This window comes from Ursus arctos, unplaced genomic scaffold (assembly GCF_023065955.2).
Source record: "Ursus arctos isolate Adak ecotype North America unplaced genomic scaffold, UrsArc2.0 scaffold_32, whole genome shotgun sequence".
Taxonomy (NCBI): Eukaryota; Metazoa; Chordata; class Mammalia; order Carnivora; family Ursidae; genus Ursus; species Ursus arctos.
Window position 1 is genome coordinate 17,132,145 of NW_026623008.1, and position 24,090 is coordinate 17,156,234.

Here is a 24,090-nt window from a genome sequence, read left to right on the forward strand (position 1 = left end):
CTATTCCAAGGCAAAGCCAAGTAAGGAAAATGCTATTGAAGTTAGTATAACACTGACCTGGAAACTGAATAAAGACCGAGCCAAAAAAATTACAGACCAATCTTATTTATGAATATTGACGTGACTATCCCAAATATTAGCAGAATCTAACAGCATATTAAAACAAATAGGGGCCCCTGGGTAGCTCATTCAGTTAAGCATCTGACTCTTAGTTTCAGCTCAGGTCGTGATCTCCTGGTCATGGGATTGAGCCCCGGGTCGCGCTCTGCGCTCAGCATGGAGTCTGCTTCGGATTCTCCCTTTCCCTCCCACTCATTCTCTCTCTCTCAAATAAATAGATAAAATCCTTAAAATAAATAAATAAAACAAAGAAATCATGCCTAAATGGGGTTTACTTAGGACTGGCAGGATACTCAGACTATTAGGATAGGCTGGGAAGTCATTCTCAACCAGAGGTGATTTTGCCCCTAACGAGACACTTGGCAGAAAATGTTAAACATCCCACAGCACAAGGGACATCCTCCCAAAGCAAAATATTATCGGCCCCCAAATGTCAATAGTACTGAGGACGGGGAACCCTAGACTTGGTCATGTTGTAGCAACAACTCCCAGATCTCAGTGGCTTAAAACAACGAGGTCTATTTCTCACTCGTATTACATGTCCTTTGTGGGTCTGATGGGGTTCTGCTTTATGTCATCCTCACTCAGGGACCCAGGCAAAGGGAGGTACCACCTGTGCTGCTAAGATTTTTAGGACGAGTGAAGCATAGTGCACGGCTGCTAAGCTATGTCCAGAAGTGACCGCCATCATTTCCACCATGTTTCATTGATGGCACCTAAATTCAAGGGGATAAAGAAGTACAATCCCTCCATGTGCCTGGACACAGAGAACTGGAAATATTTGCTAACAGCATCAAAGACTCCCAAAGCAGTTACAACAGCCTGGACCCTCAGGTAACCCACAAGGCCACCCAGCTTCAAATCCTGCACTTCCTAGCTGTGGGCCCCTGAGCAAGTCACTTAACCTCTCTGTTTCTCCTCCCCAAAATGAGGAAAATATATCAACCCTGCAGAGTTATTATACAATGATGTAATGACTTAAAACATATAAAGTGCTTAAGACAGTGCTTGGCACATAGAAAGCGCTCAGGACATGTTAGCCAGGATGAATAATGTGAAGTACCCCACGTGGAATGGGCATTTAGTAAAGGATGGTTATTATGATTGAAGCTATGAGGGAAATGAATGTCCAAGCTAACGCAGCTGGTAAGGACAGCATGGTGGTTAAGAGCCTGGGCTCTAGGGGTGCCTGGGTGGCTCGGTCATTAAATGTCTGCCTTCGGCTCAGGTCATGATCCCAGGGTCTTGGGATCGAGGCCTGCATCAGGCTCCCTGCTCGGCGGGAAGCCTGCTTCTCCCTCTCCCTCTGCTTGTGTTCTCTTTATCGCTGTGTCTCTCTCTGTCAAATAAATAAAATCTTAAAAAAAAAAAGAGCCTGAGCTCTGGGGTCTCACCTTGGTACTCAGAAATACTCAGTAATGTTAATTAATATTTGGAGAATGTTCAGTGTGGTTTAGAGTATGGACACTGCCTGGGTTTAAATCCTGGTTGCAATACTCATCAGCTGTGTGACCTTGGGCAAGTCACTAAGCCTCTCAGAGCTTCAGTTTTATCATCTATAAAATGAGGATCATAATAGGACACCTGCAATTATGAAGATTAAAACACAATATAAGTAAAGCCCTAGGGACCTTTGTGGCCAAGTGTTTGGCGCATTATCAGTGCCATGTGGTTGTTAGCTATTATTTTACTATGCTCTCAGCTTGCCACACAGAGGCAACCAAAAGTAAAAGAAAGACAGTTCGTTTCTCCCAGCCTAATTAAAATGGGTGAGAAGATACAAATTTATCAGTCCTTGAACCACAGAAATGTGCACAATGAATCTGGGAATGAGAGAAAGAAAAAAATTGGAAACGTTTCCTACCTGCCCCAGGGAGTCCTAGAAGTCAGTGAGAATTTCCATTTGTTCTCAGTCATCCCTGCGGCATAGGAGTTCAAGAGAAGGGGCAGGCAAAATAAGCCCAGTAAGCAGAGGCAAAAGGGCATTATTCCTAAATCAGAGCCAAGTTACTCTGTAACCGCTAGTTTCCGCCAAATCCGGCCCCCTTTTAAGCAATTGCAGTTTCCCATCCAACCACACGGGGGCGCTGAGTCAAAAGTCTTGCTCTTAGCAACAGTAAGTCACTATTTAACTTTTTTCCTACTGGACCAGACGTTGTTCCAAACATTTTCCATGCATGATCTCATATTGCCCTCATAGTAAAACCCTACAGAGTAGGTATTCTTATTATTCCCATTTTAGATATGACAAATCTGAGGGGAGTAACTAAGCCACTTGCCCAGCAGGCCATACCTAATATTTGCAGGACTGGACCAAAAGTACACCAGGAGGCATACTTAAAAAGTTGTAAATGAGGGGCTGCTTGGTGGCTCAGTCAGTTAAACGTCTGCCTTCGGCTCAGGTCATGATCCCAGGGTCCTGGGATTGAGCCCCACGTCAGGCTCCCAGCTCAGTGGGGAGTCTGCTTCTCCCTCTCCCTCTACCCTTCACCCTGCTCGTGTGCTACGTCTCTCTCTCTCTCTCTCTCAAATAAATAAATAAATAAATTTTTTTTAAAAAGTTATAAATGGAGTTCATGAACTGTTACGTAAAATACAGTCTATTGGGCTACCTTGAAAAATAAATGACCTGGAAGGCCACATTCAAATCTCTGGGCTTCTCGGAGCTCTGCACTAGAAGGTGGTGGAAGGTGGAAGAGCGGGACGGTGGCCCCATGCCCCCTTCTCTTTGTACCCCTAAGCGCATTCCCCTGCAAGGGACCTTGTGCACATATGTGCAGATATCCTAACCTGTATGCTCACGTTCTGTTCTAAGGTTTCAGAACTGAATGGGTCCATTAGGTATCCAGCACAGTGAATCACGAAAGAGCCACAACAAAGCACATTATCACCTTTCAGAGTACCAGGGACCAAGAGAAAAGCTAAAAAGCTTCTAGAAAGGGAGCAGGGGGAATACCAATGCAAAGAATGGCAGTGTACTTCTCAAAGCTAGAGGAAAACAGCAATATCTTCACCATTCTAAATGAATTTTATCTTCAGTTAAATTACCAATTAAGTAGAAGAGAAAAGTAAAGACATTGTCAATGGTCACTTAGCCTGTATGGTAGTGTGGTAGCCAGCCTTTAATGAGTTCTCTCTCCTCCTATTTGTATCCTGACACAGTTCCTTCACACTTTGAATATGGCTGACCTGTGGAACCATGGTATATTCCAGAATTGACAGTATGTGATTTCTCAGGCTAGTGCATAAAACACATTGTGGTTTCTACCTTGCTCTCTCTGCTTTGGTGAAAGCCAGCTATTATATCCTAAGGACACTCAAGCAGTCCTATGGAGAGGTGTATATGACAAGGAAGTGAAGCCTCCAGTCAATAGCCTACATCAACTTGCCAGCCATGTGAGTCCGCCATCTTGGAAGTGGATCCTCCAGCCCCAGTCAAGCCTTGAAAGACCCCACCTCCTGAGAGAACTGAGCCAGAATCACCTAGCTAAACCATTCCCAAATTCCTGGCTCAGAGAGACTGAGATACATACTAACTTGTTTGGCCGTTACGTTTGGGAGTAATTTATTCCACAAGAAAAGATAATTAATACAGATACATTGGGGAGGGAGGGAAAGGACCCAGAGCATTTTGCAGTTCTCTCAATTAAAAGGTGCAGTCAATACCTCCACCCTTGAGTTTGGATTTGGCCATGAGACTTGTTTGGCTGATGGCACATTAGCAAAGATTACAGGGCAGAGGGTTAAAAAGTGCTCATGCAATTGGGTCTTCCTTCTCTTGTTCCTAGAACTGTAACTGCCACCACGTTACTAAGCTCAGGTGGCCTGCTAGAGGCATACAGCCCCACCGCCTCAGCGGACAGCCAGCGTCAACCAGACATGTAAGGGAGGCCATTCCAAATTATCCAGCCCAAGCCAAACTGGCCCAGAAAAGAACGGCCCAGGTAATCTACAGAATCACAAGCATAGTGCTCAATAAATCAGTAAAGAATGACAAGGATGAAAATGACAGGAAAGAAGCCAAAAATGAGTAATTGTCTTGAGTAAGGCCTGTGTTAGTCCTGCAGTGGCACATGGTCTTCCCAAAGAAAGGCTTCTAAGTATATCATTCAATTAAACAAACATTTACCAAGTATTTACTATGCGCCAGGCTCCTGGCCTGAAACTGTCATTGCAAAGTAGAAATAATTCGTGACGTTGTGCTGTTCTGAACCAGAACCAAGCTTGCCTATTTCACAAAGAATTGAACTAGGACATCAAAATATTTTAAGTAGGCTCCACGCCCAGTGAGGGGCTTGAACTCACAACCCTGAGATTAAGAATTGCACGCTCTACTGATGGAGCCAGCCAGCCACCCCAGACATCATAACTGGAACTTAACCAGATGGATATTTTGGGTTGTATCTCACCAGCCCCCAGTCTTGTTTGGACACTCCAGAGGCAGACATGAAGGGCAAGGGACAGCCAGAGTGTCCCATAACTCTCTCTACATCCTCTGTCTTTCCCCCTCCCCACCAGCAGTAAGAACGCATTCTACTCTGAATCCAAATTCATTTCAACTTTAAACATTGGCTTCCAATTCTTTTGACTTCAACCCACAATATGAAAAACACTTTACATTGCACCTGAGTACACAAACCCAAAACTGGAACAAAAGTTCTATAAATCGAGACTTAAAAGTGCGATATATTCTGAATTTTGAAATTATATACTATTTTTTTAATGCTAGTCACAATCCTCAAAATGGGTTTTAAGACCCATTAATGGGTCACAACCAGCCATTTGAAAAACCTACTCTGACATGTCACATGGCAAGGGGACTTAAAGGTCATCTAGTCCAATCCTTGCACTTTACAAGCAGTAAACTGAGACTCAGAGAGGTTAAGTCACTTGCCCAAGGCCACATAGCTAGGAAGTCCAAGGCGCTTAGATTTGAACCAAGATGTGACTCAGCTATTGAACTATTACCATGTGTCAGCCACTGTGTTGAGTTCTTTAAGTTCATTATCTCATGTAATACTCACTGTGGTCCTATGAAACATGTTATCATTCCCACTTTACAGACGAGAAAACGAAATGTCGGGATGGGGAAAATGACTTATTCAGAGTGTCACAGTGTTAGTAGCAGACAGGACTTGTCTCCAGATCCGGTCGTCCGTGAAGCCTGGCCTCGATCGCTAAGCCCACTATGAAGAGAGTGGTTATGAAAGTGAGTTTGCGAGCTCTAAACGCCTGCAGGTGCACATGTGAAGGAGCGATAACGTTCTGCGCCCAACCCTTCAGGGCCTTATCACTGCTCACGCTTTCCTCGACCAACTCCCAAAAAACGTTGGTGGCAAAAGAGCACAGACTTTAGCCTAATGGGGAGGAGGATTCGAATCCCAGCCCCATCATTTACTCGGAACGCCAGCCGAATGTCTCTGCGCTTCAGTTTCCACACCCGAGTAGCGGGGAAGCCGATAGCATCCAACTCCACGTCTGCCTCTCTGGCACCTGCAAGCGCTTGTCAAACGTCAAACCCTCTCCGAGCCCCGCCCCCTTTCTCCCCGCGCGCATGCGCCGCACAGGCGCGCCTTTTACGACGCGGCGGCCGCGGCGCGCTTGGCGGCCGGAGCGGAGCGGGGCGAGCGCAGCGCGGGCGGCGGCGGCGGCGGCGGCAGGGCCGAGGGGACGCGCGGGCGGCGGCGTCGCCATGTCGCACGGCCACAGCCACGGCGGGGGCGGCTGTCGCTGCGCCGCCGAGCGGGAGGAGCCGCCCGAACAGCGCGGCCTGGCCTACGGCCTCTACCTGCGCATCGACCTGGAGCGGCTGCAGTGCCTCAACGAGAGCCGCGAGGGCAGCGGCCGCGGCGTCTTCAAGCCGTGGGAGGAGCGGACCGACCGCTCCAAGGTGGGCCTTCCGGGGCCTGGGGCGGGCGGGCGAGGCGGGGACCCGCGCGGGGCCTCAGGCCTGCCGTCTGCTCTGTCGGCCTCAGTCCTGCTGTTAAAAATAACGACAGCCCGCTTGCCAAGCGCTTTCCCGTGCCCGTCACCTGCCCGCCCCCTGGGAAGAAAACAGGGTCGAGTCTCCCCATTTTGCAGATATGAGGAACTGAGGTCCAGAGAGGGAAAGGGGCGCTTTGGCTTTACACAGCCAGTATTCTCTTCAGAGCTTCAGGAGGTAGCGGAGGAAGGCTGTGAGGGCGTTTTCCCGACTGTTTGACTGCTAGACCCAATGGCTGCCTGATCGTATCACCTGATGAAGCCCAGACGGGCTGGGCAGATGAAGCGTGTTATCCTTTCTCGAGCATTTACCGCTGTGGGGTCACGGAGCCGCTTGAAAGCTGTGGACTCCATAGGCACGGATTTTTACAATTTCAGGAGGCTGGTTGGGTCTGGAAGTTCATTCACGGGGTCCCCATTTAAGAGCCCTCTGAGAGGATGGTCTATAGATAGTAACTTACTAGCGTCAAGTTAGTAAGTGCTGGAAAACCGAGGGAGGTTGACTCTTTGCCTTGCACTCCAGTCCTAGAACAGGGTGGAAGATGCCTGAAATTGTAGGCTCTCAGCAAATATTTGTTGCTTTCTCCTCCCCACTCCCCATCCCCTCCAGTTTGTTGAAAGTGATGCAGATGAAGAGCTTCTGTTTAATATTCCGTAAGTATCTCCTTGGTGTTTGCCTCAGGCTAGATAGGCTGTACCCAGTTGTCTTCTCAGGATTCATTCATTGGTTGTGTCAAGGGCACACATCTGTTTCTAGAAATGGGGGAAATTACAGTGTGGTGGGTTTGAGGAGGAAAGCATAAAGATGTATCTGTTGAAAGATAACTGAGGAGTCAAGGTGAATTTATAGAACTGCAGAATGCCAGAGGCAGACAGGATCTTAGAAATGCTGTGGTACAAGTCTGACCCATGAGTAACCTGAAGCCCAGAAAGGGGAAGGGTCTTGTCCAGGGTCACACAGCTATGCAAAAGTTCATACCCAGGTTGACAACTTCTTTTGCATTCTGGCAGATTTACAGGCAATGTCAAGCTCAAAGGCATCATTATAATGGGAGAGGACGATGACTCACACCCCTCTGAGATGAGACTGTAAGTGGTGAGGGCCGAAGCCCTCAGGAAGCTCCTAGTTCTCATTTCTCTGGTAGCACTTTATTCCAGAATGACACATATTTTTCTTTTTACTGGGTGAAATATTACCTCCCCCCTACTTAAAAATCTTGGTCTTGTTCTGCATCAGAATACACTTATCTCTTCCTGAATTAGCGACTTTTTTAGATTAAGCATCTTTAGGGCCAACAGCTTGTGTCTTTTCAAAGTACCTGCTGTGGCACCATTCATCCAGAGAGCATCCTGTAAATGCCAGTTGTTGATGACTTTGCAGTTTTCTTAGTAACCCAGCTGTAGATCTCAAATGATCTTTATGGTTTCTACTCAGGGTTAGTTTCCAAATTTACCCTTGTTATTTGACACAGTTAAAGTCTTTGTGTGTGTTTTGTTGACATGGAATGACTACTCCATATGAGTGTGGATGCCCTTTAGTTAGCAAAGTTCTGTATACCTATTACAACACTGGATCTGTTGCTACCAGGGTTAATACTCCATTTTTGACAGCTTGCCTTAGTCCAGCATAGCCTTCCTAAAAGAAGGGGGAAACTTTTTTGAGTGCTGGAGAAAGAAATACCAGAAGAACTTTACATTTAAAAAAATTTCTTCCTGAAAAATTGGTCAATTTAAGTGAGAGATTTAAGAAATTGATATTGTTTTTGAAAGTTAGAAACATGAATTTGAAAGCAAACCCACATATTTAATCATTTTAAGGAAACAGTACATTTGAGTTGATGCTTTTGGAGACTCGTTTGCTGGGGAGATGGATTGGCTTGAGAAACTAGAAATCTGTGTTGCATTGTGGTTAAGAGTGGCCTCTGGAATAAACTGCTTGGGTTCAAATTCTGGCTTGTACCACGGGTTAGCTGCATGACTTTGGGCTATTACTTTATCTCAGTGCTCTTGTATGTAAAATGACAATAGTGATAGTATGAACCTCATAAGCTTGTGGAGAGAATTGAATGATACATAACATGTAAAGAGCTTAGAGTAAGTCTGGAACATAATAAATGCCCAGTTTTGGTATGGCAGGTACAAATACTTATATAGCCCTTGGTCCTAAGCAATTTACATATATTTTATCAGATCTAAGATGTCATTGATTGTAATTCTCTTATATGCCATAAATTTAAAAAATTTTGTTTATTCAACTGTGACATGCCACTGACACATCTAGAAAAGTTAAATTGGTACTTAATGAAATTTGAACACAGACTAGGTGTTAGATGATTTTAAGGAATTGTTAATTTCTGTAAAATGGTATCATTTTAAGAGTGGTATTTTAAGAAGTCTTTACTTTTTAGAAATACTAAAGTATGAGTGAAGTGAAATGTTTGGGATTGCTTTAAAATATCAAGCACAGGGGCGCCTGGGTGGCACAGCGGTTGAGCGTCTGCCTTCGGCTCAGCGTGATCCCGGCATTATGGGATCGAGCCCCACATCAGGCTCCGCCGCTATGAGCCTGCTTCTTCCTCTCCCACTCCCCCTGCTTGTGTTCCCTCTCTCGCTGGCTGTCTTAATCTCTGTCAAGTAAATAAATAAAAAAATCTTAAAAAAAAAAAATCAAGCACAAACAAAATGGGGGTGATAGGAAATAGGCATAATGTTGATTATTGAAGCTGAGTGATACATAAATGGAGATTCATTGTATTTTTCTCTCTCCTTCTGTATATGAAATTTTCCATAGTAAAATTTTTAAAGTGTATGTATCTTAAAATTGATTCAATTTAATCTCATCGTTGTATGGGATATGTACTATCACTATCCCCAGTTTATAAGTGAGGAAACAAATACAGAGAGGTTAAATCACTTGCCCAAAATTACACAGCTGGTAAGTGACAGAGCCACGCTTTAAACCTAGAAGTCTGGCTCCAGAGACACTGCTTTTAACTACAGTGCTACACTGCCTCTCATAATGCTACTCATAAATGTTCACTATTATTATTATTCTGTGCATCATTCTTAGAAACACTTTGAAGCAGACATTTGCTTTCTTAAATTACATGCATTTTGCTGCCCCTAATGTCTAGGCCCCTCCTATGTGGGTGTGTTAATAAAACACTCTAGAGATGGTAGGGGTGTGGCTTAGGTCTTTAGCATCTGTGAGTGATAGAGGAGACAGCTGATTCTTAGGTATTTCTTTGAAAACCTTTTTCTTCATTATCAGTTTTACTTGACTTTCCAAAGCTCGTTGTGAGTTGGCAGCCTTTTGTGCTCTTTTCAGAGTGGAAACCCCCAAATTGTATTTTTTTTTAAAGAACTGTAAGAGGATTCAATATATAGGGTAATTTTGAACACAAAAATTGCTTGAGCGTTAAGTTACCTGCTCTTATCTCTTAACTCTGTTTAATAGGTTTCTGCCAAAAGTATGTTTTCTCCCTTGAGTAAGCTGTTTTATTTAACCTCCTCAGCTTGGTCTGAATGTGCTGAGTTGCTGATTCTCTCCATGTGTTTGCTGCACGTGACCTGGTTTGAGCCTCCTCTTTGTATATTGCTTCTCATGTGATCTTAACCCACTCAAAGATGCCACTGGCTTATGTTGCAGTTCTCAGCTCTTTTCTTGTTGGTTTAAAGATATTTGTATATAAATGCCAGTAAAATGCCATTCCTAAAATTTGATCTCTTTTGATAAAACTGAAGGCAGTTGAGTCGATAAGAAGTCTTGAAGAACTAAAAAATATGCACAATGTGATAAGGCACATTTCTTGATTTTTCTTCCCTTTCCTTTCTCAGGTACAAAAACATTCCACAGATGTCCTTTGATGATACAGACAGGGAGCCAGATCAGACCTTTAGTCTGAATCGGGATCTTACGGGAGAATTAGAGTATGCTACAAAGTAAGCACTTGGCCTGTCTCCACTTCTGGCTTCTCCTGAGGAACAGCAGGTGTTCATTTGTAGTGAACATATGTGCATTAGCACTCACTGAGCTTGCAGTTTAATTTTGGCCCATTTCCTGCTTTCTTAGCATGAGAAATGAGTTAAAACAGTGGAGGAAACTTGATCCTTGGCTTGGTCATTTTTGGCAGAGATGCAGTGGAAGCCATAGACTTGTTAAACTTGTGAGCTGTTGACAGATCTACTAGGGCGGTCTTAGGAAAGATGTTTTCAGAATTCCTCTTTGCATAGTGGGCTTACAATAGGCCATGTTACCCAAGACCACCTTGTGTCTTCACTGGTTCTTTTTCCTAACAGTAAGGTTGGTGAGATCAACACTGAACTTCTGTTAGAATCCCTGCTTGGTCATACAGCATTTCTCATTCCTGCTCCCTGAGGGCAGGGCAGTGTTGACTCATTTTTCTATTCCTACCGCCTGGAGCAGGACCTGGCAGATGCTCAGGCAGTAGCCACTGAATCAATTCTTGTCCAAAAGAGAAGAATGATACTAAGAGGCCAGAGTGTTCGCTGACATTTACCTGGGTTTTACCACAAGTTGGAGCTAGAATTGTTGTTTTTGTCCTGATGGCGAGATATTCATTGAACTCTAACCTGTGTCTTCTCTCCCCATTCCTTTCATTCTCTAGAATTTCTCGTTTTTCAAACGTCTATCATCTCTCAATTCATATTTCAAAAAACTTTGGAGCTGATACCACAAAGGTCTTGTATATTGGTCTGAGAGGAGAATGGACTGAGGTAAGAAGGGGCGGGAAGCATACCTGACCCCCCCACCCCAGTGTATCTGCATATGTGTGTATACATCTGTATACTGTGATCTGAGCACTATAAGGAAAGGAAAAAAGAGCAAGTGAGATACCACTTGCTCTCAGTCTGTGTATAATTTTTCTTGGTTTCATTACTGTAAACAGTCCATCTCTTTTGACAGGCCATAGGTATTTTTAAAGGAGTTGAAATAATACAGTTGATATCAATTCATTTTTTTCACTTTGAGATTCTTTTCTTCATTTGACATTTTTGATGACTTTTCTTGTTCCAGGCACCCAGAGATAAGATAATAAACAAGATAGATAAGGTCCTCTTCTCTCATGGTGGCACCATAGTAATGGGGGAATGAATCTTAAGTTGTGGGGTGATTCATTGATAATGATCTTTGCAGTCTTTCTAGGATAAAAATGTCAGAAGGGGGTAGAGATGACTTTCAGAAATGAACCTGAATAAGGACTATTCCAGTGTGTGGTCTGGGAAATGGCCAGCTGACCCAGCCTCTCACTTTTCTTGCAGCTTCGCCGACATGAGGTGACCATCTGCAATTATGAAGCATCAGCCAACCCAGCAGACCACAGGGTCCATCAGGTTACCCCACAGACACACTTCATTTCCTAAGACTGGCCAGGGCTCCCACAGAGGCGCTGTGTCGGTGAAGATGTACAGCGTCCTGTTGGGGAGGACAAAGAGATAGGGTTCCAGAGAGAGTTGGTGCCACAGCCTCTGCCAAGCTTTGTCTTTGGGGCTTGCTGCAGAAACCTGGCCTGTGGAAGATGCCACACCACCGGGGAGGGTAGTGTGGGTGCTGAGGGACAATCGTGGTTCTCTAGGGCCTAGAAATTGAGTCTTGGGCTGGTCAGCATCTGGCAGTCATTGGATAATGTCTGCCTTTCCAGTCAATGTGGCCATGGGATCCCAAGTGTCTTGTTGCTTTGTGGCAGGATTTTTGTGTGACTTTTTTTTTTTTTTTTTAATGGAAACTTTTTCCTGGGCTGCAGTAAACTTTCTGAAGCCTCAGCATTGTGTTTCTATTAGCCATCAGGAGGTTCTCCACCTAGAAATACTTGTCCCTGCTTGCTCCTTCATCTTGTCAGCGTTCAGCATCCTTGTCAAGTTGCCCAGCTTGGAGTTGTTTGTCATGTACTAGTGTCCCATGGTTATAGCTAGGAGAGCAGGAGTCTCCTGATGATGCTCAGTAGCTTGAGGGGGTCTTTTTTCTTACTGCCTAGCTAAGCAGTCTGGGGAGAGCATGGCATCATTTCTGTGTTTGTGAGTTATCCTGGTTGGATAAGATTGGGACTTAGGTAAGATTCCCCTTGGGACGTCCTTAATGTTTATTAGCTTCTAACTAGTGTGTAAGCGCAGTGCCAGAAATTGGAGATCTCAGTTCTTCTGTTCATGGCTTTTTATTCACCGTAACTAATAAGCTTCCTAATAAATCTTTGCCAGACTTAATGTTTGTATATTCTTTTGATTTCTTGGTAGTACCGATGAAACGTTTACTGGGAACTGTATGGAACTTTGAAATTTTTTGTTGTTGTTTTGTACTAGGTAGGTCATAGTGCCACAGTGATATTTAATTAAGACTAGATAATTTTTCCAGGAAAGGTACAGTGGACTAAAAAACACTCCTACACCCACCCACCCACCCACCCACACTTTGTAAAGAGGAAGGTGAGGTTACAAACCGATGTTCCGTTTCTCATGAGAGGAAGTAACTTGTGGAGTGACATTTACAAAAACAAGGGAGAACAGATTCCGGAGCTCACCAGAAGAAATGAGAACAAGGAAAATAAGTGAGCAGCACATGTGGACCCAAGACTGGACTTAAATTTTGTAAGTCAAGATAGCAACTGGAGACAATTTAAGTATCTATAATGAGGGGATTTGAGATAGTATTCTCTCCTTTGCAGAAATAGAGACAGTGAATAATGGGAATTAGTGTTGAATCTCATCCTCTTGAGAGAGTTTTTCTGAAGTGTTGGCTCACGCTGTTTCTCCAGCCTGTCCAAGGGAAAGCCTGCCATCACCAAGCTTTGTCAAGCCTCAAGATTTCTAAAACGTAACCTGAAATCAACCAGAGTGCAAATGCAATTCTTGGTGCACTAAGGGTCCTACTCCTCAGCCTCTTTATTTCAGTTAGATCATTTTGGAGATAAAAAAAATAAAGGCTATGTTTTAAAATTTGGAGTAGGAGGAAAAATAAAGTTAGAAATCGTAGAGCAGACTGTCCCTTCATTAGTTCCACTAATTAAAGCCTAATCACAGGCAGGCCCTGGGACTGGGCTTCTGAATTTGAAGCGTCACTCTGAAGAATTTGTTCAAGAACTTGAAGAAGTGCCCCAGGGTCCTAGGCGATTGGGGGTGCAGGAGGAATTGTTTAGTCTTCTATAAGCAGACCTAGCAGGGATCCTGGGGTGGGGTGGGGGGACAGTGGCTGGCAATTTTGTGGTCTGGGCACACTCCTCCCTTCCTGACATCCAGTCCGGTTCTTCAGCTTGTTGCAGTCCTCAGGGCTCAAAAGATTTCCTGTTCAGAATCCTGGTATTTTAGGCTGTCTTTGTGACCTGTTGAGCACTTAAGACAAACTGCCTCTCAGCCTGGAAAAGTGCTTGAAGTTCCCAAGCTTACTGTTTTCTTTCAGTTCAAAGAAAACTGTAGGTTATACTGGGAGACTTAGTCCTAAGCTGCTGAGGTAGCAGCATCACTCATTTCCTGTTTGTAGATGCCCACATGTTCTCTTAGGAACATAGTCCTTCAACTCAGTTTGCTTCCCCTTCCAGCCTTTCTGTGGACCGGGAGCCCATTTCCACTTTATCAGTGCAGCAAGGAGCAAAATGGGGACGAGATGAAGCCCTTTTTGTTCTTAACAACTGGGGCTCATTGATGGTATTCTGCGCACCATCCACGTGGCCTTGCTTGTTGAGGGCAGAACTAAGACAACACTGCCTGTCCAGCTCTCCTGCTGTGACCTGTGTTGTTTTCCCAGGGTCCTTTTTCGTCATTAAGTCCTCACGCTGTAATTTTACAGTGTATGAAGCATTTCCACACGACCTCATTTGCGCCTAACCGCAAAGCTGTGAAGTAGGCAGGGTGCTGTTCATCCCTGTGTTCTGGCTCAGGAAGCAGGTGCAGAGAGGCAGCAGTACAGTGTCATCCTGAGATTGCCGCTTCCTTCCCCTCCCTGAGCGTCTGTTTCCTCATCTTTATAATAAGACTGGAGAGCTAGATGGCCTCTAAGGATGTCTTAAGTGTATGATGCCATCCATCCGGTGTATGATCCATCCGAAACTATGCTAGTGTGAGCGGTGCGTCTCCTTCCGGATAGCTTGCCTTTAGGAGGCGCACGGGTTAGGTGGTAGCAGGGGGGAATCACCGACGCGCTGTCTAGATTCTGCAGGTGCCTCCGTGGCTTCATTACGGGGAGTGGCCCCATCGTATCCAACATGGCAGCTCCTATCTGGCGGATCGCCGACGCCCACTTCCGGGTTCCGTACCGCTGGCCAGGCTACTTCCGGCAGCGCGATGGCTGGGTTCCCGGGACTCGAACGGAAGTTCCGGCGGGGGCGGCCGAGGGGGAAGAGTGTGTGTCTGTGCAGGAGAAAGGGGAGAATCGCCCGAGAGGTCTCGAAACCCCCAGGGAGTGGAGGTACCCTCGTCCGGGGCCAGCCGGAGGAGGGAGGGTACCGGGGGGGGGGGGGGGAGACCGGGCCTCCGCGGGAGTCCGGGCGAGTGGGGAGGGGACCGCAGTTGTGAGGGATGGGGGTGGGGAGTGAGGTGCGAAGAGGCGCTGGCCGGTCTTGGTTACTTTGGGGGTAGAGAGGGGCAAGAAGCTGTCCGGCTATGATGGGAGGGACTTAGGGTCGGAAGAGGAAGATCCCATTGTGGGGTTGGGGCTCCCCAGGGTCAAAAGTAGAACGCCCCTTTGTGGGCAGGAGAGAGGGTCCTGGCTCAGGGTAGAAAATGTCACTGTAGCGAGGGAGCGACCCTTGGTCAGAACAGACGTTACTAGAGTGGAGAGTGGGAGACCCTGGGTTAGGGTGGAAGTTGTTACTGTGGGGAGCTCTCTTCCCTGGTCAGGGGGGAAGGCATCACTTTGAGAGGGGAGACCCTGGGTGAGAGGTGGAAGTCTCCCAGCGAGGGAAGAAGGAAATCCCTGCTTTGGGCAAAAGGTACATCCCCGTGTGGGAAGAGGGACCCCGGGGTCAGAGGTGAGAGATCCCACGTGGAGATGTGCACTCGGGTCAGAGATGGAAGGTTGAAGCTGGTAGGGAGGGTGGGGGGCGGTGGGTGGGCACCTCAGGGAAAGGTAGGTGCTTAGAGGCAGGTAGCTTCTGAGGACTTTGGAGGGTGCTAAGAATGGGGAGGAGCCAACCAGCCTCACATTCTTTTGTGTGTTTGGGGGTCCCAGAGCATCGTCAAGCTGGGGGACCTGGTTGGATTCAGTGGGCACTAGCAGCAGCAGGCAGCACCATGCAGTGGGGCGTGGGGCACCAGTTATGGGGTGGGTAGTGGACCGGGGTCTGTGTGCCTTCTGGGGACATGGGCAGCTCCCAGGGGCTCTGGGAAGGGCTGAGCCAGAAACTGCTTGTGAAGGCCGGGTGGGGGCTGGATGTTGGGGAGGAGGTTGGAGAAAATGTGTGTGGGGGGGGTTGGGGGTAGGGGCTAAAACTATATTTTCCTGGCATTGCTCTCCCCTTGGTTTCCCAGTAGGTCTGGGAGTTGGGGAGGAGGGACCCTGGGACTCTGTTAGAGGCTTGATGATTGGAGAGCAGGGAGGAGGCAGTTAGTGGGGGGACAACAGCAGGAGATGCCCTGGCTCCCCTCCCCCACAGTCCCTAAGCCCTACCTCTGCCCCTCTGGGTCTCCAGCAAGCTCAGGCTGTGTGATGTGGGTTAGAACCAGGGACACTAGGGTGGCTTCCTCTGCTTTTCAGCCCTGGAATGGAGGCAAACTTCCTACCTGCTCTGGCCTCAGACTTCTTGCCTGCCTTTTCTTGGTGCCCAGGACAGAAACCCAGGGTGTTATGGGGCACTGATGGTCTGAGTGGGCCCACGGTTTGGGGCTCTTCTCCTGTGTCAGGAGTCTCTCCCCTGCCGGGTCTTGCTCTTGACCACTCCCCCGGATTTGCACAGGCCCCAGCCGTGGAGCCTGCAGTGTATGTGTGGTAACACCATGTCTGTGCCCCTGCTCACCGATGCTGCCACCGTGTCTGGAGCTGAGCGGGAAACGGCTGCGGTAAGGGTCCTCCCCTGCCCTTGGCAGCCCCTAGGCCAGCCCCCAGCCCAGCCGGGGAAACTGGCTGGAAGGAATGTGGGGAAAAATGGAGGTGTGTTGAGAAGGGAGCAACCCGAAGCCAGGTGGCAACGGGTTAATAGCCTGTTTGGCTGCTATCACAGTTACCCCCAGGTCCTTGGGGGCGCAGGGGGGTGGCCCGAAGTTAGAGGACCGAGGGGGAATGAGAGCAGGGTGGCGACTGCCCTCTTCCCACCTCCCCACGTCTCACCCTTTTTCAGGTTATTTTTTTACATGGACTTGGAGACACAGGGTGAGTGAGCTGGAGAGGGAGGGGGTACTTCCTTGGGAAGGTGGGGAAGGGCCCCGTGGGCAGGATTGGAGGGGCCTGTGCCCTCCCTCTCTCCCTCCCCACATCGGTGCCATTTTTCCCTTCCTTCCTACAGGCACAGCTGGGCTGACGCCCTCTCCACCATCCGGCTCCCTCACGTCAAGTACATCTGTCCCCATGCGTGAGTGTCACCCCAGCAAGGGAGGGGCTCTGGATGGGGATCAGTCGGGGGGGTGGTCCTGTGGTCTCAGGCCTGTTCTTTCCTGCCAGCTGCAGCCTGCAGCCTGGGCCCAGGGCAATTAGAGGTGCCATTTTCAGCTTCACTCCCGTGGAGCTCGCAGCCCCAGCCCCCTGCCCTAGGCCCTCCTAGACCAGGGCTCTCCTAGAACCAGGAGATCCTGTGCCCCTTCCCCAAGTACTCACCCACGGAGCTGGAACCCCGTCACACCGAGCGCCAGGCTCTGCTTCTCTGCTAGTGCCCCAACCACAGCCTCCAGCCCCACGTGGCAGGTTGCCTGGCAACACCTTAAACACAGGCCTTGCCTGCTGGGAGGGGCCCCCAGGGGCTACTCTGCCCCCTCCCGGCTCTCTGCCGTGGCTTCCTCATCCCTTCTGCGCATGATGGCCCTTCTCGCTGCCCCTCCCCAGACCCCGGATCCCTGTGACGCTCAACATGAAGATGGTGATGCCCTCCTGGTGAGTTGGCAGGGGTGTCGAGGGGGCAGGATGGGAGCTGAGAGAGGTGCAGGGGACGGGCCAGGCTCTTCCAGGAGCCAACACCTCTCCTCCCCTAGGTTTGACCTGATGGGGCTGAGTCCAGATGCCCCAGAGGACGAGGCTGGCATCAAGAAGGCCGCAGAGAACAGTAAGGCCCCAGCCCCTCAGTATCCGCCCTCCGTCCCCGCCCCCCAAGAAAGCACTGGGCAGTATCTGGCTCCCTTCCCTGGGCCCTCCAGCAGCTTTTCCCCTACCCAGTCGTGTCCCTCCCCCCAGTCAAGGCCTTGATTGAGCACGAGATGAAGAATGGGATCCCTGCCAATCGAATCGTCCTGGGAGGCTTTTCACAGGTGAGTGGAGAGAGAGGGGGTGGGGGGTGATAGGTGAGCTGTGCCCTCATGACCTCTCATTTTCTCCTCCCTCCAGGGTGGGGCCCTGTCCCTCTACACGGCCCTTACCTGTCCCCACCCTCTGGCTGGCATTGTGGCATTGAGCTGTTGGCTGCCTCTGCATCGGGCCTTCCCCCAGGTAAGCATCTCCATGACCCCACTCCTGCCCTTTGAATCTCCTTGTAGCTTGGGGGTTGTGCAGAAGCACTGGCTTTGCCCTGGAGGTCCTGTCTGGCCCACAGGCAGCCAATGGCAGTGCCAAGGACCTGGCCATCCTTCAGTGCCATGGGGAGCTGGACCCCATGGTTCCAGTACGGTTTGGGGCCCTGACGGCAGAGAAGCTCCGGTCCGTTGTTACACCCGCCAGGGTCCAGTTCAAGACTTATCCAGGTGTCATGCACAGCTCCTGTCCTCAGGTCAGTGATGAGGTGCCCCTTCCTCCTCCCAGCCCTCTCCCTCCTCCCTGCAGCTGGGAGCCGCTCACAGTCCCTCCTCACCCCCAGGAGATGGCAGCTGTGAAGGAGTTTCTTGAAAAGCTGCTGCCTCCTGTCTAACCAGAGTCGCTGGCCTCCAGCGCAGTCCCCCAGCTCCTGGGGGACCCAGCACGCGCGGCACCATCTTGGATCTGAGCCGGTCGAGCCCCTGTCCTCACCTGTCTGACCATCCCTGACCTGTTCTCTTCCCATAGGCCTCTGGGGCAGGCAGGCAGGCCGAGGCCTGGCCAGGCCTTTGTTCCTGGTCTCAGCCACCTGGCTGTCTGCAGCAGGGGGTGGGCCGCCCTCTTCTCCCGTGTCCCCAGAGGCGGGGCCCCCGGCAGCAGTATCGGAGGGGCTGTAGGCAGCGGGAGGAAGGGGCCCAGCCGCTGACCCACTCACTCAGGACCTCACTCACTAGCCCCGCTTTGGGCCCCCTCCTGTGACCTCAGGGTTTGGCCCATGGGGCCCTCCCAGGCCCCACCTACCACTCCACTCCCAAGTGATTCTGCCCAGATAATCGTGTGTCTCTCCTCCTTCCCTCCAGCTGCTTCTCAATCATGAATGTGTTCATGGCCCTGGGCCCCCGTGCTGCTGTGGGCTACCTGCCCCTGGGCAGGGGTGTTGGTGAGGGGGCAGAGTCCTTCGAAGGGGGCCTTCCCTTAGCCTCCCCAACATGGGGGTTGGGCCCTGCCTCCCCCTTACCCTGCTCCCCCGCAGGCCTGGAGCCTGCAGGGCTGGACTGAGGCTCGAGGTCTCCCCCAGCTGTCTCACCCCACGTTGTCCCCACTCTAGGGCCAGGGGGGAGGTGGGGGAGGAGTTGTGTCTCGTCTTCTGTCTCCATGTGGTTTTGGGTGTTTTTCTTGTTGTGTCCTGGATTCCGATAAAATTAAATTGCTTCAACTCTCAGGCTGGATTATTCTATCCAAGGGGTAGAGCGTGATCACGGGCAAGAATCTGTCCCAGTGTTAGAAAACTTTTATTTTAAATACTTCGGAAAGCTCTTTCGGAGCAGTATAAATTAGTGCCTGTCTCGGGACCCTTGCTCCCCCGTTCACTTCTGGTGGTCCTGATGGGTTCCTGGACCCTGCTGCAGAGAAGAGTTAGGGACCCCCCCCCCCCCAACTCCTGGTCAGTGGAGCCCTTGGCCTCATGCCTGGTGGGCTGAGAAGGCCCGGCTGGGGTTTGAGGTAGGGGAGGCTGAGGCCCCTGGGTTCCCACCAGAGGCTGGAGAGCAGGCAGTTCTCTTTCCTTTCCTGGTGCACGGAAGGGGAGGGTCAGGCCTGCGCGCCGAAGCCTGAAGGATTCTGCTTCTGCCAGCGCCACAGGTCTTCACCTGTGGTGGGGGAGGTGTGGAGTGAGGGTCCACATTGGAACGCAGGACCCCCACCGTCTCAGGCGGCCCAGGGTGAGCGTGCTCAGACCCAGGCAGCCCCTGCCCCCCTCTCACGGGTCAAGCCAGCACCCAGGGTCCGGGGTTGGGGTGAAAACTCACACATCCTGTCCAGCCCTAAGACGGCTGTCCAACCCAGCTCCTTGAGGGCCAGGCTGGGGTTGGCGTAACAGGCAGCCACATCGCCTTCCCGCCGTGCCACCACCTTGTATGGGATCTGCAAGCGAGGAAGCAGCTGTGGCTTAGCTGAGCCGGCCTGGCCTCGCCCACCCGGCTGCCCACCGGCTGCCCACCCGGCTGAGAAGCGCAGGGGCAGGCACCCAGCACTGAGGCAGGCGGAGGAGCGGGGCTGGGAGCGAGGCTAGTGGGAGGGGCCCAGGGCGCTGTGGAAGTCGGGCGCTGGGGGGCGGCGCTGGGGTGCAGCTGGCCTACCTTCTGCCCCGAAGCCTTCTCCATGGCCTGGACCATCTGTAGCACCGAGTAGCCCGTGCCTGTGCCCAGGTTGTAGATCTGCCCGGGGCAGGAGAATGGGTGGTGGAGCGGGTTGGACAAACTACCCCCTCTGGACCCCCATCTCCCTCGCCAGCCTCGCTTCTCCCTCCTCTCCCTACCCGACAGCCACACGGCTCCTTCAGCTTCCTCAAGGCCGCGATGTGGCCCTTGGCCAGATCCACGACGTGGATGTAGTCCCGGACGCCTACGGTGGTTGGGTGGGGCGTTGTTCAGCACCGTGTCCGTCGGACCTCATTCTCCCCCTGGCTCCCACCCTGGTCCTGGGCTCACCTGTGCCATCCTCCGTGTCATAGTCGTCGCCAAAGACATTCAGTACCTCCCGTCGCCCGATCGCCACCTGGGGTGGAGGTCAGGTCAGCTCTTCCCAGGTCCTCAGTGCCAGCTGTACCCTTCCATCCTAGGGCCGCCCCCAGACCTCCCCCTTCTCCCTTACCTGGGAGACATAGGGCATGAGGTTGTTGGGGACGCCCTGGGGATCCTCGCCAATGCAGCCCGACGCGTGGGCGCCTGTGGGGTTGAAGTAGCGCAGCAGCACCGCGTTCCAGGCCTGCAAGACAGTCAGGTGATCATGGGGGGGGGGGCGCAGGCCGTGCCCAGGCGGACGCCAGAGCTCTTCACCTGCACCCCGCCCCCCATCCAGGATGATCTTCATCCCTGGAAAGCAGCAGGGGTCAGGTCCACCCCCGCCAGTGCTGTGCCGTGGGCAAAGTCACTGCTGCTTCCAGAGTCCTTGCTTCCTCCCGGGTGGGTGGCGGGTGGCACTCGGGATCCCACCCTCAGGTGCACGGGAGGCCCTGGGTCCGTGCGTGGGACTGGAGCTGGGTCAGTGGGGGCCCTCACCTTGTCTGCCTGGCACAGGTCCCGGATCATTTCCTCGATGAAGAACTTGGACTTGCCGTAGGGGTTGGTACAGCCGCCTGTGGGGTGGGCCTCATCCAGGGGCAGGTACTGGGGGTTCCCGTACACGGTGGCCGAGCTGCTGAACACCAGGTTCTTCACCCCGTGGGCCCTCATGATCTGGCCACGGAGGAGAGGGGTCAGTGGCCTCCGCACGTTATTCCCACCCCCTTCCTCCTCCACAGGTGAGAGGGGCTGAGGTTTGGGCAGTCCTGTTTACGGATGGGGAGACTGAGGCGGAGAGGTAGGGAGAGGTAGAGGGACGTGTGTCTAAAATGGTACAGCTTGGGGCCCGCCAGTGTCTGGGAGCTTGTGGCTCGTCTCACCTCCAGCAGCTGGATGCTTCCGGTCAGGTTAACTCTGTAATAATCCAGAGGCTTCTGCATGGACTCTCCCACGGCCTTGAGGCCCGCAAAGTGGATGACTGCCGTAAAGCTGTGCTGCAGGGGTGAAGCCAGGGTCAGAGGTCGCTTTACAGGCCCTCGCCCTCCGCAGTGCCCCCTGCCTGCCAAGCACCTACCTTCTTAAAGAGACGCTGTAGGGCTGCCTGGTCCAAGATGTCCATCTCCTCAAACTCCACCGAGCGGCCCGTCAGCTCCTGAACCCGCTGCAGGCTCTCAGGCATGGAGCCCCTTCCTGGTTGAGCACGTGGAGACCATCAAAGGAGGACGTGCGTCCTGGGCTCCCAAGGGACGAGGCGGACACACACCCGTAGGAGGTGGTGGTGGAACCCCCCCCCCCCCGCCCCCTGTTTTCCTTCCATCCCCGCCCCCGTGCTCACCACGGATGGCATTGTGGAAGTTGTCGATGACCACGGGCAAATAGCCGGCCTCCAGCAGCTCCAGCACTGTGTGACTGCCGATGTAGCCAGCCCCGCCGGTCACCAGCACCTTCTCTGCCATGGTACCTGGCCCAGAACCCAGAGCGTCAGAGGGGCTGAGACTGCCCGCGCAGCGCCGCTGGCCAACATCGGAGGGAGGCAGTAGCACGTCCCAGTGAGCAGGGCGGCTCTGGAATCAGCCCCCGGCCTAGTCTGGGTACCATCTCTTCCTGGCCGTGGGCCTTGGAGATCACTTACCCTCTCCTGGCCTCACTTTCCATCTCTAGAGGTTGGAGCTTGTCATTGTACAAACACCGTGTGGTTGTGGGAGGGTTAAATGAGGTGACTAGAAAGGCCTGCCGCACCACACGGTTGGGGAGATGGAGGTGCAGGCACCGCTATTTCTAGTCCCAATTTACCTGGGATTGAGAAGGGGAAACCTAAAGCCTCCAAGGTGTCTGGGGACTAGGCAGTCCCGGCCAGAAGGAAACATGGCAGCGTCGCCGGGACTCCCAGAGCCCAGGAAGAGGCTCTGTCTGCTCAAATTCAGGCCTTCCCAGTCCCTCTGCCATCACTAGGTGTAAACTGACCCAGCGATTATTACCTCCTGCTCTAGGCAGCTCCCCGGACTCCCTCTCCCTCAAGAGTCAGCTGGGAGGAAGCAGGAAATATACCAAATGGCCACAGGGTTGGGTCCTGCAGTGGGCCCCACCGCACCCCAGGTCAGTCAACCTGGCTCAGCCTCTACCAATGCATGCCAGGGCCAGCTGGGTCACTGCCCGCTGGAAGCTAAGGATCCCACCCAACTTTAGGCGGCACGGAGCCGGGCGGTGTGGACGTGGGCCTGGTCCCGACTCCACTGCCAGGTGTGCACCTCCGCCCTGAACAAACTCTGCGGGCAGAGTGGGGGAGAGGGGAGGAGGCTCCAGACACTCAGGTCTTTCATTCGGTGCGGCCTGGCCCGCAGCCGCCTTCCTCCTGGCTGCCTCAATCCCCGCTCTGGGCTTATGCACTCCACCCACTTGACTGAGCGCTTGCTGCATACCAGGCTCTGTACCGGGCACTTCTGCATTATTTTCCTGGATTCCCCAACATCCTGATGAGCCAAGTGTTATGGCTGGCACTTTACCGGGAAGGATACTAAGGTCAGAGAGGTTAAGTAATTTGCCTTAGGACACACAGCTGTGATAGCCAGGCTAGAATCCGGATCTCCAGGCTCACAGCCCGCTATCAACGCGCCAAGCAGTTCACCCTTCCCCCTCACCACTGCTTCCAGCTGGACTTTGCTCCGGACGCCGAGGCCGCCCCCACCCCCACCCCGCCGAATGGAAGCCCAAAAAGTGGTCGCGGATGGGCCCCAGGAGGCAGGAAGGCTGGTGAGGGCAGCCTCGCCCCGGACCGACGGGGTGACCTCGGTCGGCTGTCGCCGCCTCGGTTTTCCCGTCTGCAAAATGGAGGGCAGGAGGCGGTGAGCGTCGGGCTGGGATTTGGGCCGTGGCTCCGAGGGGGCCGAGCTCGGAGTCCCCAGATCGGGAATGAATGAATCCGGGCCGCCCCAGCCAAGGCGGCGGGAGCAGAGAGAGCTGCATGGGGCCCGCCCCAGTGGGACTCTGCCCAGCACGCGGCCCGGTCCCCTGAAGCCCTCCATCGCTCTCCGCAGACCGCCCAGCCCCTCGCGAGCCCGCCAGGCCCCCCACCCATTTGCCTCGCGAACCTGCTCCGGACCGCGCGCCCTGCGCTGCTCCAGCGGCGCCGCCTCCTGCGCTCCGCGTCCGGGTCCCTTTAAGAGCCGACGGGCCACCTGGTCCCGCCCCCTCCACGCCCCCAAGGAAACGTGTCACCCGGGAACGCGCTACGGGGCGCCGGAAGGACCAAAAGCGCTGTGGCATCAAGGCGCCTGCGCGGCGCGGCTCGCTGCCGGCGGTGGGACCGAGGGGAGGCGCGGCCTGGACCCGGGAGCCGGGCGGCCAGCGGCGGACTGCGCCGGGTCGCCACGTACGGCGCGGCACCCGAGAGTTCTACCCCGGCGGGAGCCGCAGGCCGAGGGCTCCACGAGCCCGGCTCCGCGCTCTCTCCAGCCTTCCTGTACCCGCCGAGCTGTTCTTTCGAGCCGGCCCCGCAGGAAATGAGCGACGGCGCGCAGCAGAGGCGGTCGGGGCGGCGCTGACCGAAGGAAGCTGGCTCTGGGACGTCTGGTTTGCAGCGCCCCCGCCGCGAGCTGGGGAAGCTCTGAGGCCCAGGAGAGATGGCGCCGCTGACTGCGCCGAGCCTCCCCGCGAACCGCCGGGGATGGTCCGTCCGCACCCTGCCTACCAGAGCCGGCTAGAAAATGATGCGGTGCTTCTGGGTAAAGGAAAGCTGGGCCAAGTCATGGCATCCGGAGTGCTGAGCCGAAGTGCGTGCCAGCCCGGAATGCCCTGGGCCGGGAGTCCAGCAGGGACGCCACCCACGAG

At 52.4% G+C, this 24,090-nt stretch overlaps 3 protein-coding genes across 4 annotated transcripts; 2 read left to right on the top strand and 1 right to left on the bottom strand.

The window, feature by feature from the left end:
- Positions 1–5,776: 5,776 nt before the first annotated feature.
- PITHD1 (PITH domain containing 1) lies at positions 5,777–12,324 on the top strand. Of its 2 annotated transcripts, XM_026517068.4 has the most exons (6): positions 5,780–6,010; positions 6,713–6,756; positions 7,114–7,191; positions 9,940–10,044; positions 10,731–10,839; positions 11,386–12,324. In XM_026517068.4, the coding sequence occupies exons 1-6, from the start codon at positions 5,813–5,815 to the stop codon at positions 11,485–11,487; spliced, it is 636 nt and encodes a 211-aa protein (XP_026372853.1). In that variant the 5' UTR covers positions 5,780–5,812; the 3' UTR covers positions 11,488–12,324. The 2 variants fall into 2 exon arrangements, with proteins under 2 accessions (XP_026372854.1, XP_026372853.1); XM_026517069.4 differs by lacking the exon at positions 7,114–7,191 and having other exon boundaries at positions 5,777–6,010.
- Positions 12,325–14,373: 2,049 nt separating this feature from the next.
- On the top strand, positions 14,374–18,923 carry LYPLA2 (lysophospholipase 2). Its single transcript, XM_026517066.4, has 10 exons — positions 14,374–14,518; positions 16,005–16,107; positions 16,386–16,417; positions 16,551–16,616; positions 17,084–17,131; positions 17,230–17,300; positions 17,429–17,502; positions 17,579–17,680; positions 17,784–17,957; positions 18,045–18,923. Exons 2-10 carry the CDS (start codon positions 16,030–16,032, stop codon positions 18,093–18,095), a joined length of 696 nt encoding a protein of 231 aa, XP_026372851.3. The 5' UTR covers positions 14,374–14,518; positions 16,005–16,029; the 3' UTR covers positions 18,096–18,923.
- A 51-nt stretch (positions 18,924–18,974) lies between these two features.
- On the bottom strand, positions 18,975–23,886 carry GALE (UDP-galactose-4-epimerase). Its single transcript, XM_026517063.4, has 11 exons — positions 23,352–23,886; positions 21,599–21,724; positions 21,338–21,453; positions 21,144–21,257; positions 20,761–20,937; positions 20,354–20,467; positions 20,191–20,257; positions 20,019–20,104; positions 19,840–19,917; positions 19,510–19,624; positions 18,975–19,350 (listed from the first exon to the last, which is right to left on the bottom strand). Exons 1-11 carry the CDS (start codon positions 23,524–23,526, stop codon positions 19,292–19,294), a joined length of 1,227 nt encoding a protein of 408 aa, XP_026372848.2. The 5' UTR covers positions 23,527–23,886; the 3' UTR covers positions 18,975–19,291.
- Positions 23,887–24,090: the final 204 nt, after the last annotated feature.

What these genes read in the sequence shown, in the direction of transcription:
- PITHD1 (XM_026517068.4), top strand. Translation starts at nt 5,813, where the DNA reads ATGTCGCACGGCCACAGCCACGGCGGGGGCGGCTGTCGCTGCGCCGCC. An exon ending in GAGCTTCTGTTTAATATTCC is followed by an intron (nt 6,757 to 7,113) that starts GTAAGTATCTCC and finishes GCATTCTGGCAG; the next exon opens with ATTTACAGGCAATGTCAAGC. An exon ending in CACCCCTCTGAGATGAGACT is followed by an intron (nt 7,192 to 9,939) that starts GTAAGTGGTGAG and finishes TTCCTTTCTCAG; the next exon opens with GTACAAAAACATTCCACAGA.
- LYPLA2 (XM_026517066.4), top strand. Translation starts at nt 16,030, where the DNA reads ATGTGTGGTAACACCATGTCTGTGCCCCTGCTCACCGATGCTGCCACC. An exon ending in CATGGACTTGGAGACACAGG is followed by an intron (nt 16,418 to 16,550) that starts GTGAGTGAGCTG and finishes TCCTTCCTACAG; the next exon opens with GCACAGCTGGGCTGACGCCC. An exon ending in TCCTGGGAGGCTTTTCACAG is followed by an intron (nt 17,503 to 17,578) that starts GTGAGTGGAGAG and finishes TCCTCCCTCCAG; the next exon opens with GGTGGGGCCCTGTCCCTCTA.
- GALE (XM_026517063.4), bottom strand. Translation starts at nt 23,526, where the DNA reads ATGCCACAGCGCTTTTGGTCCTTCCGGCGCCCCGTAGCGCGTTCCCGG. An exon ending in GAAGCATCCAGCTGCTGGAG is followed by an intron (nt 20,938 to 21,143) that starts GTGAGACGAGCC and finishes CTCCGTGGCCAG; the next exon opens with ATCATGAGGGCCCACGGGGT. An exon ending in TGACACGGAGGATGGCACAG is followed by an intron (nt 20,105 to 20,190) that starts GTGAGCCCAGGA and finishes CAACCACCGTAG; the next exon opens with GCGTCCGGGACTACATCCAC.